General features: G+C 39.8%; 1 protein-coding gene across 3 annotated transcripts in view; it reads right to left on the bottom strand.

Moving 5' to 3' along the window:
• Nucleotides 1–20,965, bottom strand: part of CDK14 (cyclin dependent kinase 14) — a 472,950-nt gene that overhangs the window by 216,507 nt on the left and 235,478 nt on the right. For all 3 annotated transcript variants that reach the window (XM_034760407.1, XM_034760408.1, XM_034760409.1), the window contains one exon: nt 7,772–7,895. In XM_034760407.1, coding sequence (XP_034616298.1) covers nt 7,772–7,895 — 124 coding nt within the window. The remainder of the gene's footprint in view (nt 1–7,771; nt 7,896–20,965) is intronic.

Raw genomic sequence — 20,965 nt, 5'->3', positions numbered from 1 at the left:
TTTCCTATAAAGACTAATTCCTTCTGGGAATGTTTATTGAGAAGAAAAAAAACTATTTTCTTAGGTTAAATAACATAGCTTCTCATTTTAATAGTAAACTAGATGGTACTACTCTGGTCCCTTGTGACATTTCCAAGCACAGGCTCTCCACAATAAAAATCTCTATGAAAATTCACAGAAACGTTCTTAGTCTATGTACAGCATCCAGTTTTTAAACTGCTTCTCCATTGAGTATAACTCTCACAATCCCCAAACCTTTTAGCTCATGCTATTATTAATCAACCTCTATGTCTTTAAAGACGTTCTCAAGGTTTAATCATATTTATTTGAAAACTTTTCTTTTATTGATCATTAATAAACCCCTGAAAACTTAAAACAGGACCTCCTCCATGCAGATGACCCAGGCCTCCTACAGATTCCCATACATCTTCACAGACCCTGAGAGACCCAAAGGGTTTGAGTGAAAAATTTCTGGGGAAATTTCACCTCCCAATGAAGAATTCAGGAACATTTCCATGAAGATCTCCTTGTGCAGATTTTTTTCTCCAAAATCCACTCCCACAGAAGACAATGATCAGTCCCAAGAACTTCAGGGACAATTACTGAGTTTCTGACCACCAATACTCATATTCTTTGGAGTAATCACACATAGCTCGGACCTCCCAAGAGGATTGTTCAAAGCTGACATTTCTAACTGTGATATTTCAAATGTAAGAGAAGAGCATGCAACTTTAAACAAAATCTCCCTTTAATATGTAATCTCAAAAATCCACAGCACTAGATATTTCTCTATCTTCGACAATTACAATAAAGCTGGCAATATTTTATTGTTCTGGTCTGTTTTTCCTATTTCAATATTGTATTTTGTATTTATATTTTACAGTCCCTCTTTCTCAAATGCTTAGATGTTCATAGCCACACACTATCTTGCAGACAAAAATAATAATAATCAGCTGTTGTGCCTGCAGCCAGGGCCTAAAATAACTTGTAAAAGTCAGTGTACATACTAAAGAGAATGAAGTGTCAATTACAAGCAATGACTACACAGCAGGCATCTGTACTCTACAGTAATTGCACAATCCAAAATACAGCCCACGCTTCAGGAGCCTCCAACTTCTCTCATCTGTAGGTCTCTTCATCAGAATCCTATCAGCACAAGTAATTGCTGTTCCCTGGCGCTGCATGTCTAAAAGGAAAAAGACAGCCAGGAAAGCTGGTCCCAGAGAAGCTTCGTCAGCCAGCAAACACGTGAAATTGAATTCCTGGTGGCATAGATATATCAATCTATTGGTATAGTAGGACAACAGCCCCACTAATATTTTGGCTAATTTCTCTCACAACCACACAAATTGATAAAGTTATATGAGTCCAAGCTAAAGCTACACTTTCACTGTTTTCTACACCCATGCTGGATGGGATTTTCAATACACTGACAGCTGAGGGCAGCGTGCCTATTCTCAAAGGCTCTGTGCATGCTTTTAATTTTTCATTGGGCAGTTTTACATTACTACATATTTTGGGGCATACTGGTACAGATTCTTTCCTCATTTTAACCACTTTTACACTTATAACACAATTAGTAAATAATAGCTTTTAAAAATTGAGAGCTCTGTATACTGTAGTTTAAGTCAGTATGTAACTGGCACAGATGTGATTTGGTTTAAGGTTACAGAACACTCATTTTCCCTGTAATACCCCAACCCCTCATCTGATCTTTGCTTTCTAGCTGACAGAGTAGGACCAAACATAAAATATGAAACTAGTAGGGCTCTAATCAGCTGGTCAGCAGATACTATGGTAATAGGCATGGTAGGAAAACCTTGATAGAATAGATTAGCTGAATCCTTGAAATCTAGGAATCAGATTTTCCAAAGTGCTCAGAATTGCCTAATTCTCTCCTATTAAAGTCAATTCAGAGGGAGTGTTTGCCCAATGCTGAGCACTTTTGAAAAACCCACCCTATGTCTTCTACATGAAAATTGAACAAGAAATTGTCTGCAATACTTCAATCATTATTTCCTTAGAAAGTCTTTGAAGCACTGTTTTCTAGTGAAAGTCTATGAGGAGACACTTTCCTATATTAATTTGAAACTTAATGGTAACTGAAATGATATCATTATTGTTATGTTGCTCTAATATACAGCAAAAGTGAAGGGTTTCATAAAGTGTCCATATAATGAACAATATAAATCATGCACTTACTGACTAGGCGAAAAATCTGATCATATGTACTTCTGGAGGGGAAAGTATGCCATTTTTAGGGTTATATCTTCTAGTATGTGCTTCTATGAGATATTGCACAATCATTTGACACGGTCTATAGTTAAGATAAATATGTTTATTCTGAGAAATACTGCAGCTTTCAAAACTTCTGCAGAATGACATCACCAAACAAAACTGATCAGTTTTTCAACATACCAAAAGCAATCCTGTATAAAGGCTAAACAAACGTATCTGCAAATACAGGAGGCTTAAGATATACAAATAGCTGAGTGAAAAAATTGTGAACTGAGGCCAAAGGAAATTAGCCAGGAAGTTTGACTTCTTTGAATGGTGGGTAGCTTAAAACAAATGACTGTATTCTTTTCAATTTGTAATTGAAAATAGCTCTATTCATTAAAGGTTTAGCACCTTGCTTCTACTTAGAGGACAGTTTGGGGGGAAAAAAAACTTTAAATCAAATTCACACACAAGATCAAAATTAATTCTTGCTCTTATTTAATCATTTCACAGGGAAAACTCCTAGCATATTTTAATTTCCCTAGAATTTACATTAGATTTAGAATAGAAAGAAAAAGTGGAGTTTTCTTCTTGTCTACTTTGTGTAGCAACAATTATTCTAGACATATTCTTCCACCTCATACAATGTCATGAAAGCAATTTTTTATACTTTATCAATTTTTAATTTGATACAGTCTGTGGTCTGTTCTCCCTTTTCCTTTGATTGCTGAGTCTCTCTTCTCATAAATGCTCTTTCAATAGGCACAATAAAAAAGCAAACCTCCTTTGGTTACTTCTTTGCTTTGAAGAATGACACACACATAAGAGTATCAACATCTGGGAACTCTCTACACAGTTTAAAAAAAAGGGGTTGTGCCTATAGTTACTCAAAGATTCCACCTCCGCTGCAATGTGATGCACTAGCAAGCAGGAATGCTTTTCCTTCAGCATGTTTATCCAAGAACAATGATCTACCAAAGCCAACTTCTGAGTATTTGATATCTTAGGCTGAGGGAATAACAGAAAACTGAGACTGAATTAAAAACTAGGGCTGCACTGTTGATTTTCGTAAACTTATGAAACCAGACTCTGAAGGTCTTCTCTTCTGGGACTGAAAGGCCGTTAGTCTAAGATTTTATATTTATTGCAATGGCAAAGTCAATCCTGTGTCTGACACAAGCTCATTTCTCCTCGGCTTCTCTTCAATCTTTATTAAAAAAAAAAAGAGAGAGAGAGAGAGAGAGGCACCCTAATGTACTGTCATTAATCCCAAATATAATTTACACAAATTTCCCTCCCAAGAACCTTCTAGAGAAGAAGTAGCCTGCGGGAGCTAGAGCTTCAACAGCAAAAAGGTTTCATTTTATGTCTTTGGTGGAAGAGTGTCATTTATTTTGTATAATTGCATCGTATTATAAAAAGAGAGGGATATTTGTCTTCTCATTTCCCATGCCGTCAGTGAAAGGGGTCATAACCCTCCAGCTCTTTACCTCATAGTTTTTAATTTTTCATCTTGATTTTCTGGAAGGAAATTTAACCCGTCTGGTTTTCCATTTCACAAGGTCATGAGCCATGAGGGAAAAAATAACTCAAAAAAAAAATCTTCTCTCTGTTTGTCAGTTATAGAGGATTCCATAGATTTTTTTGGTTAATCAAGACAAACATAAAGGGATTAAAAATTCTCCCTGACACCATCATACTGCAACAGAAATATGGGCACTGAATATTGTAAGGGCTTTTTCTTTTATGTGTACTATCGCTACCTGTTCTTCATTTATGGACTGTGCGCTTTCAAAGTAACACTGTATTCAAGCCTTACATGCGAGTCTAGATTTCTTGTCAACACAAAGAGGTGAAACGCTGGCCCCACTGAAATCAATGGAAGTTTTGCTGTGGACTGCACTGGGGCCAGGATCTCACCAGAAATATGTAATTTGGGCATTTCCTCACCTGAGGGGGTGAAGGCTGGTAACATAGTGAAAACAAGGAATGTCTCATCTACTCTTCTACTCTGTGCAAACCATGACATCAGACAATGTAACCTAGAAGTGTTCAAGTGGCCTGCCAGAAACTGGGAAGTGTCTCTTGTGATTTTGTGTTTCCAGTTCAATGAGGTACTTACCAGAGGTGGTGAATTTTTTAAATTTTGATAAGTTATTTGCTTGCTCTCTACCCCAAGGAGGATGGTGTAACCTAGACCTAGTCTAGTGTATGCAAGAGGAATTTACAGGCTATTGCAGAATTCAGCAAACATTGCTGACACTTTCATTTTTTTAAATGTCCATATGTTCTATCCCTGATGTTTAGGAAAGTTTTTGGAGGATTATGTTCTGTGTGTTACAATGAGACATGTATAATCAGTTCACGCCAACTATTCTGGCAGATCTATGCCTGTCAAACTGGACAAGTAGGATGTGCAGTGACTTCATAAACGGGAAAGAATTTCATTAGGCTCAGCTAAAACTTAAGCTGATTCCCACCGGCCATGAACTGAAGCAATTTTTACATCTCTTATAATTTTTCATTTTTATTTAAACCCCTACCCCGACCTAACAAAGGTTCTTTTCAGATGAGAACTATATATTATCTATTTGTATTACAGTCACAGTCATAGACCAGGACACTATTGTGCTAGGCACTGTACAGAGATATGTGAAAGGCAGTCCTTGCCCCACAGAGCTCATAATCAAAGTAATAACTACAAAGTACATCTGGAGTACTGTGTCTAGTTTTGGGCCCCACACTACAAGAAGGATGTGGAAAAATTGGAAAGAGTCCAGCGGAGGGCAACAAAAAATGATTAGGGGTCTGGAACATATGACTTATGAGGAGAGGCTGAGGGAACTGGGATTGTTTAGTCTCCAGAAGAGAAGAATGAGGGGGGATTTGATAGCTGCATTCAACTACCTGAAGGAGGGTTCCAAAGAGGATGGAGCTCGGCTGTTCTCAGTGGTGGCAGATGACAGAACAAGGAGCAAAGGTCTCAAGTTGCAGTGGGGGCAGTCTAGGTTGGATATTAGGAAACACTATTTCACTAGGAGGGTGGTGAAGCACTGGAATGCGTTACCTAGGGAGGTGGTGGAATCTCCTTCCTTGGAGGTTTTTAAGGCCCGGCTTGACAAAGCCCTGGCTGGGATAATTTAGTTGGGAATTGGTCCTGCTTTGAGCTGGGGGTTGGACTAGATGACCTCCTGAGGTCCCTTCCAACCCTGATATTCTATAATTCTATGAAAGCCAGAAGTTTGAAACTACAGCTGGATTTCCTATTGTCATGTCTAAAAAATGTAGTAAATTTGCCAAAAAATGTATTGTTCAAGATATCAAAACTATTTATGATTTTAAGTCAAATTCAGTAAATAGTTTTAGCCCAAAAAATTTTTTTTTTTTTTGAAAATTTCATTCCGCCAGAACAATATATTTGTGATTTTTCATTTTGTGAAGAAAAACGAAACATCATACTTTTTTAGTTCAAAACTAAATTTTTTTTTTCTGATTTTCAGTTTGGCTACTGAACCAATAAATCAGCTATTTTGTCAACTCTACCCTTGAGGTGTTTAGATTCTTATAAGACTATAACTCAAGTTACTTTCATATCATCCTTGGATCTCTATATATTTAACAGATATGGCAAAAGGAGCGATTTCAACCAAGAAAATAAGTCACCTTAAACTGCATATATTTCATCAGAGCACTAATGTATATTTCACTGCAAGCATAAATACCTAATGATCCCCCTATGTTTCATGAATTTCTCTAAGAAATGGAATTTTATTCTACAATATATCACCCCGGAGAGCAGACGTCTTTGAATTTTCTTTTAAAAAAACATTTCTTGTTCAAATCTTGTAGCATCTTCCAAGTATTAAAAAATAGCAACAGAAAATGGTGAGCAAGGCTATACATGACTGGTTTCAGATAGTGTTTCTTTAAGCTGCTTCACAATCTACAGACTAATCAAATTTATGTGAACTGTGATCATATGAAGCTCGATTTCTTTCCCCAGCACATAAGCGCGCACACAGCTGTTACTCACAGTAACTTTAATTACAGACAAAATCACCACTAAATTACTAGTGAAATTGTCAATTAGCATGTAAGGCACCCTCACTACACTTGGTAAATAGAATGGGAAGCCGAGAGTATAGGGTGGGCTTTTTTAAAAACAAAAAACAAAAAGGCACCTCAAGAAGCTGATGGGCCACATTCTCATCTGGCATAAGCTGATGTGGTACCATTGAAATGGACGGAGTTATGCTGATTTTCCTTAGCTGAGAATCTGGTCCAGAGTAAGATGTGGAACTCCTCAAGCACTCTGTCAGCATTTGGAAGCTTACACTTGATAAAACAAAGTGTTTTTTTTAAAGTCACCAAGACTTGGTCTACACTAGGAACTTATGTTGGTATAACTATGTCACTCAGGGGTATAGAAAATCCATACCCCTGAGCAATGTAGTTATACCAACCTAACCCATGGTGAAGAGACGGGGCTGGCTCCAGGCATCCGCGTAGGAAGCGGGTGCTTGGGGTGGCCAATTCAAAGGGGCGTCACTCCATCCAGTATCGGGGCGGCACATCCAGGTCTTCGGTGGCGGGTCCCTCATTCCCTCTCTTCCTCTTTGAGCTGCCACCGAAACGGAAGAGAGGGAGGACCCGCCACTGAACTGCCGCAGAAGAAGCGGCGTGATTGAGCTGCCGCCGAAGTGCTGCCGCTCTTTTTTTTTTTCTGTGCTTGGGGCAGCAGAAAAGCTGGAGCCAGCCCTGTGTAGAGAGCGCTGTGTCTACGTGTGGAGGTGGAGCACCTACACTGACAGGAGAAGCTCTCTCAGCAGCGACGGTAGCATCTTCACTAAGTGCAGCTGCGCCGCTGTAAGTGCAGACAAACCCCAAGAAAAGCATTACCATTTTCCACATCCACACTGGCACTATCCTTTAGAGGAAGAGGCACTGCTACAATAACTGCTAGAAAAGGAGGGTTTTCAAGGAAGTGTTGAGAAGGGACATCCTTACAAGGAAGGGGTGAACAATGTCTTATACCTAGATGCTTTACAAAGGGGATCACCAATGGATACTGAAAACAGTCCATATAATCCTTGTTTCTTCTAATCATCAGGAAGAACATTACGGATTTCTTATTTCCTCAAGCCTCATTCAATCATTGGTCATTTCATGAAAGTTAAATCTTACTTCCAGATCTTTATGTCCCATGACTACACACACAAATGATTGTCCACTAGACATGACCTGTACGTCCTTAGACCTTTTCAAAGGTTCTCTTCTAAATCCTAAATCTTAAGTTATGGAGATAACGAGAACAGAACTCCTTTCAGTGTTATCATCCCTTTCTAGTAGGATTTGGATTATTTATTTATTTTCCACTCACTCCTTTTAATCAAGTATTATGTCGACCATAATCAATTTCTTAGCTCTGGAGAAAAAATTACAATTATCTGCAATAAAGTAGGTGTGTCTAGGAACAGGAAAATCAATGAAACCATCTGTCTGCCATTCCCAGAACATTATAAAATAGACTTTTAATTAACTGCTTTCCTACCAAAGTCTGCCAGCTTTAATTCCCCCGTGTCACTGATCAGAAGGTTCTGTGGTTTCAGGTCCCTGTGCAAAATGTAACGTTGGTGGATGTAAGACAGTCCTCGCAGCAACTGAAATAAAAATAACTGAAAAAGAGGGGGACAAAAAAAAATGACCTCTGTTAATATTTGTATGTAATGAGCCAGATTTCTATACAATCTGCAGGGCATTTGTATTTTATGGTAACAATTTCTCATGGCTCCACCATCGTATAATTGCCCCCTGATCCAATTTTTTTAAAAAGGTTTCAAATGTAAAAATAAGGAATATATTTTGCAGAAAACCATCTCCAATCCACAAACCCCACCGTATCAAATGTTGAATTTACCTGATTTAAAACAACACAAGAACAATACTTTTACAAGCAGAACACTCAGTTTCTACCAAATTGCAATTATATTCCATTTATCCATATGGCCTTAGTGATTAGGTGATAGTCTGGAGACAGATGTGTATCTGTACTAATTATAGGAAACAACAGTGTAGGGGGGAGACAGGGCCAGGGAATGGGATAGGGGAGCTAAAACAAACAAAATATTAGGGTATAAACAACGATCTCTGGTTGTCCAAAATGATTTGCAAATATGATGCAGATAGGGTTTCCTCCCAAAAGGTTTATAGGAGTTGGCGGAGTTTTTTATTTAAAAAAAACAATAACAACACAGTTTTCATTGAAATTGAGACTATTTTCCACACACTAAAAGGTCTTTAAGTTAGGTTGAATTTGACACTCCTTGCCAGTACCCCTTTTAAATGTCCAACAGACTCTACAAATGCTTTAGTGTGTTTAGTTTTTCTTTTGTACAGTTGTGCAATTTGCTCTTATGAAAAAGAGCTAGATTTTTTTTGTTTTCAGATTTTCATGCCTCTTCTGCTAGGCACTGCCACTAAAGGATGGCAAATCTTACCCCTTGTATTAACAAATATCTGTTTTGTTGAATGCTGATTTCACAGAGGTTGTCTATGCATGCACTTTTTAAAAAAAGCTCTGTCTGCTTGTACACAGGCTCTTCCTGGTATTATATTTATTAGAAGAAATATTCTGGTTCCTATAAGGAAACAGCGCAGTCCCCTGTATTTTAGATGTGTGAGGTTCAAGTACCTGGCAAATAAAGATGCCCTCCTGCAAGCCTCGGGGATCCATACCACCAAACCCAAAAGATTTGGAAAAAGTCAACATAGGCACATTAATAGTCACTAGTTAGCTAGCAACACAACCCTTACATTTATTTAAAGACTATTCAAATGAGAAAACATAATAAATGAGGTTATGAAATCTGATTATAGAAGAGAATAAAGTCTGACATGAAAGGAACAGAAATGTCACATTACTCAAGTTGAAACAGATTTAATTACATTCCATTTTCCCCCCAAGTGCAGACACAATATACTGTATGTTTTGCTATTTAGTGAGGGCACAAAGAGCCATATCAATCAGCTTCTTGCCCAGGTTCAGCTTAACAATGTGCTGAGGAAACGTAAGAGCAGTATACTGTTAAAAAAAAAAAGAAAAAAGAAAAGAAAAAAAAGAAAAAAGAAAAGAAAAGAAAAGAAAAGAAAAGAAAAGAAAAGAACAAACAGCAGGAAAGTGATAAGTAACATACTAATTCCTTTGTGAATTGTAATGAGCATGGAACTTGTGGTACATAAAAACTATTTTTAGGGCAGGAAATAAAACTGGCTTTCATTGTAGCCTTAGAATTTAGACTATGTATTAAAAAATTATTGGGAAGCCATTTGATAATAGAAAAATATGAAATAGGGCCAGTTTGCTCAATCATCCAAGAGGTATTTGACCACAAAGATGGATTTTAAGTGTGCAAAGAAACCACAAGTATTTCAGATTATTAGAACACTATGATACCGAGAATTCATAAATAATACTTTAGTTAAACTGCCTTTAAGGCTACGGATCAAAATGATCTTATGTGTCATGTCCAAGTAGGAAAACAAAACAATACAATTTCATAATGAACTAAATATAATGAATGACAGGATCTCTGAGAACAGAGTTGGAAACAAAAACTCTTAGCTTTATTCAGCCATCAAACATGTAGATTTCGTGATAACTTCCATGATGAAGCTAATTAATTTTCTTGCATAGGTTACTATGATCTTAATTGTCCTCTACCATAGGGGGAGGGGAAAAATGGGAGAAAAAAAGCCCATTAGAAACTTTATAAGGTGAACCATGTTGCATTTTTCCCTTCTTTCCTGAAGGGAAGAGTTTTGTAATCTTGGCCTGAGGAAAGACTTCAAAATAGAGTCCTAGACACAGAAAACCCTGTATCATGGAAAATTGGCAGCAAAGCTTCACCACATGCCTTTATGCCACTGGCCCTTTCCACCTCCTTCTGAACCCGTCTCCACAAGACCCTCACCCAGGGGGAGCAGAAGCCCTGATGTGGAATTCGTGCCACGTGGATAACCATTAACTCTCACCTAAATTTCTGATCAGATATCAACTAGGTTGGGAGGACTATGTGCCTCTTATAGTGGTCATCCCTCTGGCTTTATCCTCTCCCACCTGCAATATGCCCAATTCTAACAGTCACGGAGCCTCAACCTGGTGGTTTGTGGGAGGGACTCTGAGGCAGAATGAGAGTATGCAGCTGAACCACAGACTCCTCCTAGCTCTGCCAGCACATTCAGCTCTCTTCCACCTGTATAAGCAGAGGGGACCCTACAACTCTATGTGCTTAAGTTCTTCTGTCCAAAAAAAGGTAAACAAGTCAAGTTCTGTGGACACTATGGCCCTATTAACACTCCTGCTGCAGTCAATGAGAAATCTCTTATTGACATCAATGGGTAGAAGGTTCGAGCTGTGTATGTGGGTGAAGGGGGGTGGGGGGAGAATTACAGACAGACAATAAGTGGGCCTTTTCCTGACATGTTATTAGTAAAACAAAAAGTGGTATCAAATAAACCAGGCTGCAGGACTGTCAACCTGTGATTATGAGACTATGACATCACGCTGTGCATGTAGCGTATAATTAGCAAGAACTGAGGTTTTGGTCATTTTGAAACATTATGATGGTGAATGAATAGGTTAGAGGAGTGGCAGAAAGTGGCAAGAGAAGGAGAACAGAAGTAGGCTCCATTGAAGTAATTTTTTTAGCTGTCGGTCTCTGGAAAGAAACAACATGATGTTACATGATGATGATCAATAATCTTTAAAAGCATCCAGTTACAAAGTTTGAAACGTGGCATTTGAGACCTTTGCTTATTTAATACAGCCGTGAAAGAAGCACATTCTTGTGATTACAGTTATACTGTCTGCAATTTAATCAGAGTAGCTGTTTTTCAAGAGGGGGCTGCATGCAGGCCACATATTTTCAGATATATTAAAAGGTGTTAGCCATGTTTAAAATAGAAGGGAAAGAAGCACAAAATGTTAACATCTACGAGAGACAAAACCAGATATCGCGGCTCTCCATGTAAGGCCTGGACCATTCTCCCCAGTGTTCACAAACAAGGCCTGATCCAAAGCTCATAGAAGACAATGGGAAGATTCTCATCAACTTCAATGGGCTTGCATCAAGCCATCACAACAGGCTGTCCATGTGCAGATCTCAGCTGCCTCCACAGAACTGGTCTCTGCCTCCAGACCCCACAGATGAAGTTTATTGGGTCCAGGGTACATGGTCATGGGAGGGGTAGAGGCTGGACAGGTTGATGTGGAAGAAGTTTACTCTACAGGGGGTGCAGGAATGCACATCATCCCTCTCCAGACCCACATAGATTCTCCAGACAACATGAGGCTCCATTACCTTTTCCACAGACCATCTCTTGCGGGGGGGGGGGGGGGGGGGGAAGGGGAGGAACCCAAGAAGACTTGGGCCTTGCAATGCCTCAGGAGACTACCAGAGGCCAGAGCTGGTGCAGATGCTCAAAGGATTTGCCCAGTTTACAGGCTAGCCCTGCAGTCCTTTCTAAGGGAATGGGAGGTCTTTCTCTGGATGAGATGACATGGAGGGATCTGTATCAGAACCCCCTCCTGTGTGTTTTACTGCAGGAGGGGATGATCTGGCCTTGAATGTGTACGCAGAGAGCTAGGTAGAAGCTTTCATTCTACAGCATGCGCACACACACACACACACATCCAAATCCTAGCCTCACTTTATCCACAGCATGGGAGTTCACATGGAGCTGAGCACCTAAGATGGACCTTGCATTCAATGGACAAAGATTAGAGTACGGCTGGATTAGCGTGCAGATCTGTAGCAGAATGTCTTGTCTTGAATCATAATGCAGCATTAGCAGAGTTGACTTGACTTACACACACAGAGCATAAGCTTTATCTTCCTTGATAACATAGATGCTACTCATGTGATGCCTATCAAAAAGTGTACCTGTGGTGTATTACTTAATCATTCGAATTCTCCTTTGTGTATTCAACGTGAATCAATCCATATTTAGTCTTAATAGGCAATCAAATCTAAAAATACCAGTAATGAAACCCAAGATGCCTCATGTTTGAAACCAGTCTATTTCTCCTATGATCCAGAGGATACTGTAACCTCGGATTAATTTTTGGTTAATTAGGCAGGTGAATGGAAGGGGGCAACACGTACAACAGTCTCATATAGCTAGTAAAATAAACATGACCATATGTCATACTTGGTTAGGTTTTTTTTTTTTAAATAAAACATTAACATAATGTTAAAAAATTCTATTTGATCTTATGAATTGCCATTAAGCAGAAGCAATGACAAATGTCTCTGTGCGACCTCTGTTAGCAAGTCCAAAGCTGATCAAGTGCAATCTCTCTTACCATTGTAGTTTTGTTATTCTTTTTTCTCCCCCATCATGATAATAACCATGAGATAAAATGTAACATTTCATTTCTAACAGTATCCTGGAGATTTATTGTGCTTTTTTAGGTCAAAGCTTTATAGGCTCTCATCTCAACAGTCAGGAGAAGAAACTTCAAGAACAAAGTGTTGACTTGACATGGACTTGCATCCCAAAGAACAAAGGATTTTATCTGACTAAAAATATTAGCCAGAGTTAGCATGATCTCCACTATCATAAGAAGCTTTATTTCAGTAAAAGCTGGACCTGTCTTAATTTCCCAGAACCTATTGGACAGGCTTCTCTAAAAAGCAGGGTTTGAAGGTATTCTTATCAAAACCACATTCTCAGAGGCTTAGAGCCTGCTCTTGCATTCCTTACACACAGAAAAAGTCCCATTGAAGTCAATTTCACACAGAACTATTCAACAATGTACCCACTGGAATGAAAATCTCATCCAGATTCTAAAAATATACAGAAATTTACACTTGCCTGTAGCAGAACTGTAGTGAAAACAGCTCAGAAAGTGTTAACTAGCCAAGTTCTATATTTGATTTTTCTCTCATCAGTACATCTCCCACCTACATGCTAAAGTCATTTGTAATGAAGGACAGTGTGCATAATTAACTGAGCTTGATGATACTCCTTTCTGATCAGTTAATATAACATGGCGACTTAGTAGCGGATATTCAATAGGTGAAAGATTCTTTTCATTTCCTTTTCCAGAACCATTGAGATTAAAAACTCTCCCTTCTACCTTTCATCTCACTGATGTACTTGCATGCTGAAATAGTTCAAGAGTGGCTCGTATTGTAATACATAATCAGTTCTAAGATCACTATTTCTGAGGATGTATTTTTTCTTTTCATCTTGAATATATTTCTTTATTTTAGCTGAAGCATAAATGTATCAAAATACATATGTTCAGTGAATGTTTTTGCATATATTTCTCCAGCCTCACAACATATTCTAGAAACTTCATGAAACTTGCATGTTTCTTAATACATTAATAAAGGTTTTGCATTTAATGTTCACTTTTGTGCATGGGATTAAATCATTACTGTCTAAGTGGCAAAGCTAATAGAAAGTAGAGTGAAATCCTGATGACATAGTTAACGTCTGATCACTAGAAAGTCTCATTTAAAAATCAATTCTCAATGCTATCTGTAAAAGACTACCTTAATTTGGCATGACATTATTCTGTCTGTTTTACACCTGCTTGTTCTCTGAATGAGGAATGAGAAACAGCAACTTCAACCATATTAAACTACACATCTTCCTATTTGGCATATCTATTAAAATATTTACACCAACAGCACCACTAATTTCAGTGAATGTGACAGATATTTCACAAGTAATATACTAGTTTTATTTTGTTACAAAACCTGATCTGGGAAAATAAGAAGAGCAATCATGACACGTAGATATTTTAATCTAAAAACGTCTTTTCAGCCAAACTATGGCGACTCAATAGGATAAGTAAGACAAGATATATTCTCATCTAGATGCATGAGGCAAACCCACCATCGCCCGACACTTTGTCATGGTTTAGTCATCTAAACTCCTGTTCATCTAGATGATGAACTACCATGGGAAGTTTCTACAAAAGTGCCAAAATTATGGACACTTTCTGATTGCTACTGCTTGTCAGTCATCCTGATAGGGGGCAACCCCTCAACTCTGGATTGGTGGAGCCAGAGTAAAGATGGTTTCTTTTTTCCTCTCTTACCTGCTGATCATTTTTTCCAGAGTAAATAAATAACATAACACAACGTGATAAAAACATACTTTATAGGACACTCCCTCGCTGTTATTTTTTAGTAATGAATACATATTGTAACTCAGTATTATTAACCAATGGCAGTTTCTGTTTAGTAACAGCCACCGGGTAAGTCTGTATTATTGGATTATTTTCAGAAGTCATATTTCAAAGATAATAAGCCACATTTGGTTAAACATAGAAGAGGTTAACTAACTATTCCTATATTCTAAATGCTTCCCTATGCTTTGTGCTCCAGATTATTCTAAAGGAGAAATCAGTTCACTTATTCCTTTTGCAAATATAAATATTTATAAGACAAATACCCTAAGGCTTTGACTCGGGTTGTTAATTTCCAGATTGGTCATTAGCTCCTGAAATTATCCATTTGTCAAGAATAGATATTACTTTAAAAACTATAACCATTAGTTAAGGGATAATGTTCATGATGGAGGAGTATGGGAGGCAATAAATGAATTCTGCAAGTGACGATTAAGTGACAGCATGAAGATAAGATTTTTTTTAATAAGAGCACACACCATTTATTGTATATATATTTCAACATTCTCAGCATTATTCTGTACTTCCTTTTTTGGAGGCCAGTAGTATAAGCCTACGTTTAATATATTCATAATCTTATTATTTGGGATTTGTACTCATACACCTTCCACTGCACGGTTCTCTCCACTCAAATTTTTATCTCATTAGATTCTATCCAATCTTTCAGTTATATTTCTCACCTACTATCTCTATAATCTAATCTGTTCTCCTGAATAGTTACACACACACAAATATTACAGTAACCCACAGAGTTTTGTCATTCCTCCATATTTCACTAATACCTATTACTTCAAAGCCCTCCCTCACATTCCAGTTCACCTATTTTTGTATTTTAAAAATAAAACCAGATGCAGTTTTCTTGCTGCAACCTGAATCCTGCAATCTTTTGCAGAGTTTAGGTTGCTGTCCTGGGAAACAGGAGATCTTAATTCAATTCTCCGCTTTGCCACAGACTCAGTTGCCCTCTCCCTGTGCTCAGTCCTCCAAGGATGTTGTGCAAATGAAATAAATGTGTGGTGCTCATATAACATGGTAATGACAGAGACAGACCGGACTGTAAACCGGGCCACTTTCAGATACTAGATGCAGTCTTAATGGATTGCTGGGGGAAGATTGATTCTCCCTGCACCTAAAGCTCTGCCTTGGGGCACTGATGCTCTGCATTTGTCCAAAATGCTGTGGAGAGAAAGGCTACACAGAAGAAGGAGGAAGTCAGAGCAGTAGTATTAGATGGTGGAGGGAGTGAGCTGCTCCTTCCATCCCTTTTCAATCAAACGAGGTCCTATCAGCCTGCCTGTTTTGTCATGCTGGATATTTTTTGGATGGGGAAGGGGGAAGCAGGAAGAGCAGAGGGCCACAAGGAAGGGAAAGGGTGAGGCTGTGGAAAAGGCTTCAGCAAACAGGTGACTGCAGAAAGTGAAGATGTTGATCACATTTGGACTGAGATAGGAGGGAGATGACATGGAATACCAGTAGAGGTGGCTGAAACATGTTTTGCAATAGAAAATTCCTTTTTGATTGAACTGAAATTTTCATTAAAAAAAAAAAAATCAAACTGTATTTTTTGTTTTTGACAATAACCCTCATTTTTTTTAGAGGAAAAACATTTGATGAAAGCAAAAAAAAAAATAGTTTTTGTCAACATTTTTCACAGGGAAAAATAATCACAACCATCTCTAATTACCAGGCAACATCCCACATCAAAAGCAAAGCCAATCCCAGACATGTGAGGCCAACGGCTTAAAACTTCTCTCTCTCCAGTGGACTTTAAAGAGCATCTTTGGTACCAGGTTGAAGAAACTCTGAGCTTGCCCATTCCTATTAAACCGCTCCCTAGAGTCTCAGTTAATAATTACCTTTCCTCCTACCACCCATACATCTAGTTAAGAGTTTGTATCTCATATACTTATATTTTCTTTATTGACAGCTTTGGTAGAAGCTTATTTGTTACCAAATGTGAACATGAGTATTTACTGAGAACCCACCAAGTGAAGATTCTATAGGGCCTAGTGTTTGGAGTATCTGGGGTTCAACATTTGGCTCCTCAGCAGGGCCGGCTCTGGCTTTTTGGCCGCCCCAAGGGTGGCTGGAGCGGAACAAGAACAAAAACAAAAAACAACAACAACAAAAAGTGGCTGTGCCGCCCTAGGATTGGGCAGAATGCCGCCTCCAACAATCTGCCGCCCCAAGCACCAGCTTGCTCAGCTGGTGCCTGGAGCCGGCCCTGCTCCTCAGGCCACTACAAGGCATCTAAACGTATTTGGTTCATTGACACTCACATTTACACTAATCAGGGAAATGGGGTGCATCAGCTAGAATATAAAATAATGTACCAGTCCCAAACTAAAATCCAACATCCAAGCAACCCTGCATCTCAAAGGGTCTAAAACGCAAATTTTGAGATTTGGGCCCAGGAGAGAGAGAGAGAGATTTTGAAATATTTACACACACACACACACACACACACACACTCTAATAGTTTGGGAAGCAATCCTTTTTGTCTTCGTTTAAATATGATGTCCCAAGGTTTTTACAATGTAGATTATTTTGAGATCTTCCTCTTTATCCTTGCATACAAGAGTAAGCAAAACATTACCACTATTTTAAATGTGTTTAAATGACAAGAAATAGTATCAATACAACCACGAGGAAAGGCAATACGTCAAAGGCAATACCCAAGACGACACTAGTAGTACATGTGTTGATTTTATTCCACTTGTAATTTTGTTCCTAAGATAAAACCCTAGGCAACTGCATTGTCTTCAGCTGGCAAATAAGGAATAAAGAGGATTCATAATTAGGCTGGGATGTCCCATTGACACCAAAACATTAATTAAGAATGCCTTTGTTTCCACATACTCTGTGCAGTGACTGGTACCAGAAGTCATTGCATTTAGTATAAATGTTATTTCACAGGAAATATATTGTATAGTATTCTGCAGAAAAAAATTATATATATTTACATATGTATAGTAGCTTATTGCTAATTACACTGGAATGTAGGCTATGGGTATACACTTCAAGAACAAAGCTGAAAGTTGAATGCCTTCAACCACCTTGGGAAAGCATCTATAGTTTACTATCAGAGTGTAGCCCAGACAGTCTAGCATGGCTTACCGTTACTAGAGTATCATTGCTTAATTTGAAATTATATTTTAAAAACTGATCTGGGGAAGGATTTTTGCAATATTTCCTTCCACCATGGAAAATACTTGACAGTGGAAGGAAGGAATATAAACACCCACTTCAGGCAATTCTGACTAGATTTCTTGTAAAATCGTTTGTTAACCTTTTCCTTCTTTCAGGTGTCTTTTTTGCTTGCACAACCTCCTCTCTTACTTTCCATGAGCCTAGTTTTTCTACTGTTTGTGTCCTTTGGGCCATTTTCATCTCCCTCTTGCTAGGGAAACTAAACTGGGAATATTAAATACACAAAAAATTAGTTTTATGGGTTTTTTTACATGGAAAAGAGAGTTTAAAAAGTGTCCCGTGAGGGGCTGCTGGAATCAGGAGGTCAGCTAGGAGAGAAAGCTGGCCAGTTTTAAACTGCCCCTCCTCCCCCTCTGCTTTTCTTTCCCCTAACACACTTCCTGAACTAGAGTTCTTACATCAACTAAAGAATCTAAATGCAGCTCCTAGTTTCACTCCCTACTCAAGGACACATTTCAAAGCTGTCCAGCTGCTTCTTCAGCATTGCTGAATGTTGTGACTAGGCTGGCAGGGTGTCAGGAGTTTGGGCTTGCAGTTAGACTCCTTACCTGCTAGCTTACCTGCAGGCAGTCTTAGGAGCACAGCTGGACCCCAACTGAGTTCTCCTGATTGACCAATTCGTGCAACTGGCTGAGGGGATCAACACAGACCTGCTCTTAAGACCAGCAGCGGGATGCTGGCTATTCCAAGCATTTGCCCACGGCTGCAATAACCCTTGTGCCAGCTTGTTCCCAGGCATGCCCCTGCCTTGCCTCACTCCAGGTAATTCAGTTCCGACCTGCGGCTCTGATTTGTGACCTCAGCTCTGACCCTTGGCTCCAGCATCTGGCCCCCGGAGACCTATTCCAGGCTACCAACCCCTCTTCCAACCAAGAGGCAAGACCATCCACGCCCTGATCCCTGACACAGGGTAACCAGCAGTTTTCCTTTGAAGTTCTACTGCAAGAGAAGCACTAGCAGCAGGGCTTAAAGGGATGGTGCTACGTTCTCTCCCAGCCCAGCCAAAGTATGCAGCAAAACTGGAGAAACAGCTGAGCAGCCTTGAAACATGTCTGAAAGTTGGAAGCTCAACTAGGAGCTATATGAATGGGCTAATTCTGATGCTGCCTCAGCTATTGTATAGGGTCTTCTCGCAATACAACTGGAGTTCGGGAATTGGAGTAGACATGCAAAGCACAGAAAGGCCACGCACACCCTGGCCAGTGATGAGCTCAGCTAGGGTTACCATATTTTGAGCCTCCAAAAGGCGGACACTCCACAGGGCCCCGGCCCCGCCCCCAGCCCCACCCACGCCCTGCCCCAACTCCACCCCTTCCCCAAAGTCCCCGCCCCAACTCCGTCCTCTCCCCTGCTTCCCGCGAACATTTGATTCGCGGGAAGACTGAAGCAGGTAAGGGGAATGTGGGGGGAAGGAGGCGCGGCCCAGTCTGGCCCCCCCGGCGTCTCCAGCCTGGGTCGGCTCGGGCCCTGGGGTGCCGGCCCAGCCCCCGGCCGAGCACCCCCGGCCCGCCCAGCACCGCCGGCCCGGCCCCCGACTCGGCACCGCACCGCCGGCCCGGCCCCCGACTCGGCACCGCACCGCCGGCCCGGCCCCCGACTCGGCACCGCACCGCCGGCCCCGCATGTCCCCATTTTCCCGGACATGTCCGGCTTTTTGGGATTTCCCCCCGGACGGGGATTTGGAGCCCAAAAAGCTGGACATGTCCGGGAAAATCCGGACGTATGGTAACCCTATATTAAACACACACACACACACGTACATATATGTGGACATGCCTGTTTCGCTCTTCCCCCTGCCCATCTCCCTATTGCCCAGCTTAACCACTCAGGCAGGACACTGGGCTCAAATTTTCTTCAGTTTCTTCACAAGAACCCAATGTAAGGAATTTAAGAGAGGAAGGCTAGAGAGATAGACAGAAGGGAGTTTGGGCTGCAAACTAAGAGAGAGAATATAGCTATACATGTTCTTGCAGCTACATTTTTCAGCTACTAGATTTGTCTGTTTTAGAGTTCTAGGCAGTGTGTAATCCCTGGTAAAGAAGTGAGGCAAAGCTGCGTCTTAAGCATGGCAGTTTGTTTGTTCTGTTTTTTCCCTTAATAAATAAAGAGAAAGACTGATTCTAAAATTCCATATATCAGGGCATTGACTGCAACTGAAGCCTGTAATATTTTGCCCATTATGAAAATGGGTTTAAAAAACATTGTAGGGGAAAGATATTGAAACATTTCCCCTTATTTCTTTTATTTAACCCATTTACCATTGTGGGCATAAGGATACATACAGGAAAGATACATTGAAGAAAAAATGGAGAGACTATTATTAGGCTTATTTGATTCCAAAGATTTCCTCTGTCCTTCAGATGAGACATTAATGGCCTGATCCAATGCCCACTGATGTCAAGGGGAGTCTCTCTCATGAATTGAAAGGACTTTGGAAGTCTTTTTGGCTTATGTCAGATGGTTGTCCAGCTGAAAGTTAAAGAATCTGTAACACTTTGCAAAATAAATAGGCGTATTTAATTCATTGTTTAATAATGACTGAGACAGCTCAAGAACATGCTCACAGAATTAGTACTGAGAGAGTAGCAAGGAGAGAGAATCTGCAGGGAATAAAGTTACTGCAGCCCAGCTACTTGTAAGAGACACATGAAATGATAACTATAGTTCTAGGAGGAAATGATGCGGCTTATTTTCTAGCTGAAGAATGTTTCTCTAAGAGATTGCAGCACCGGGGGGGGGGGGGGATGCCAAATTTCACTCAACATTTACTACCAATGTGTTTCATATTGTTTTATGAGTCATCAAAATTGCCTGAAATTTCAAAATATTCTCACAGAGTAGTTTGTGAAATCCACTTCTAGCTCAAAATGTCAAGATTTCAAAATGCCACACGTTTGAAATTTGCCAAAGAACTACGACAACCATCGCGTTGTCAATTTTGGAGAGAAAACAGAAAGGCGAGAGATACAGACATAGACATACACAATGGCAGGTGGTGACAGAAAATGCCAAGAATGTATGACCTTTGGAGCCACCTCCAGAAGTGGTCTGGGCATCCATACTAAATCATACACCCCGTTGTCTGTCAACCCCATTGGAGAGCATAATGTAAGCCAGCTTCCACACAGGGAAAGTAAATACAAAAGCATTTTTCAAAGCAATATTAACCACTTTAACAAAAATTACATATAGACCTAGTGATGTGGGAACCTTAAACATTTCAGAATCTAGATACTTACCCAAAGTACCTAAAACTATGGATGGTAGCAACCCTATGCTACACACAATCCCTCCCACCTTTACTAAGAGCAGTGGGTTCTCAAAGTGTGAGGC

This window comes from Trachemys scripta, chromosome 2, assembly GCF_013100865.1.
Source record: "Trachemys scripta elegans isolate TJP31775 chromosome 2, CAS_Tse_1.0, whole genome shotgun sequence".
Lineage (NCBI taxonomy): Eukaryota > Metazoa > Chordata > Testudines > Emydidae > Trachemys > Trachemys scripta.
Note: the sequence above shows the minus strand (reverse complement) of the source record. Positions and strands in the feature narration are given on the sequence as shown.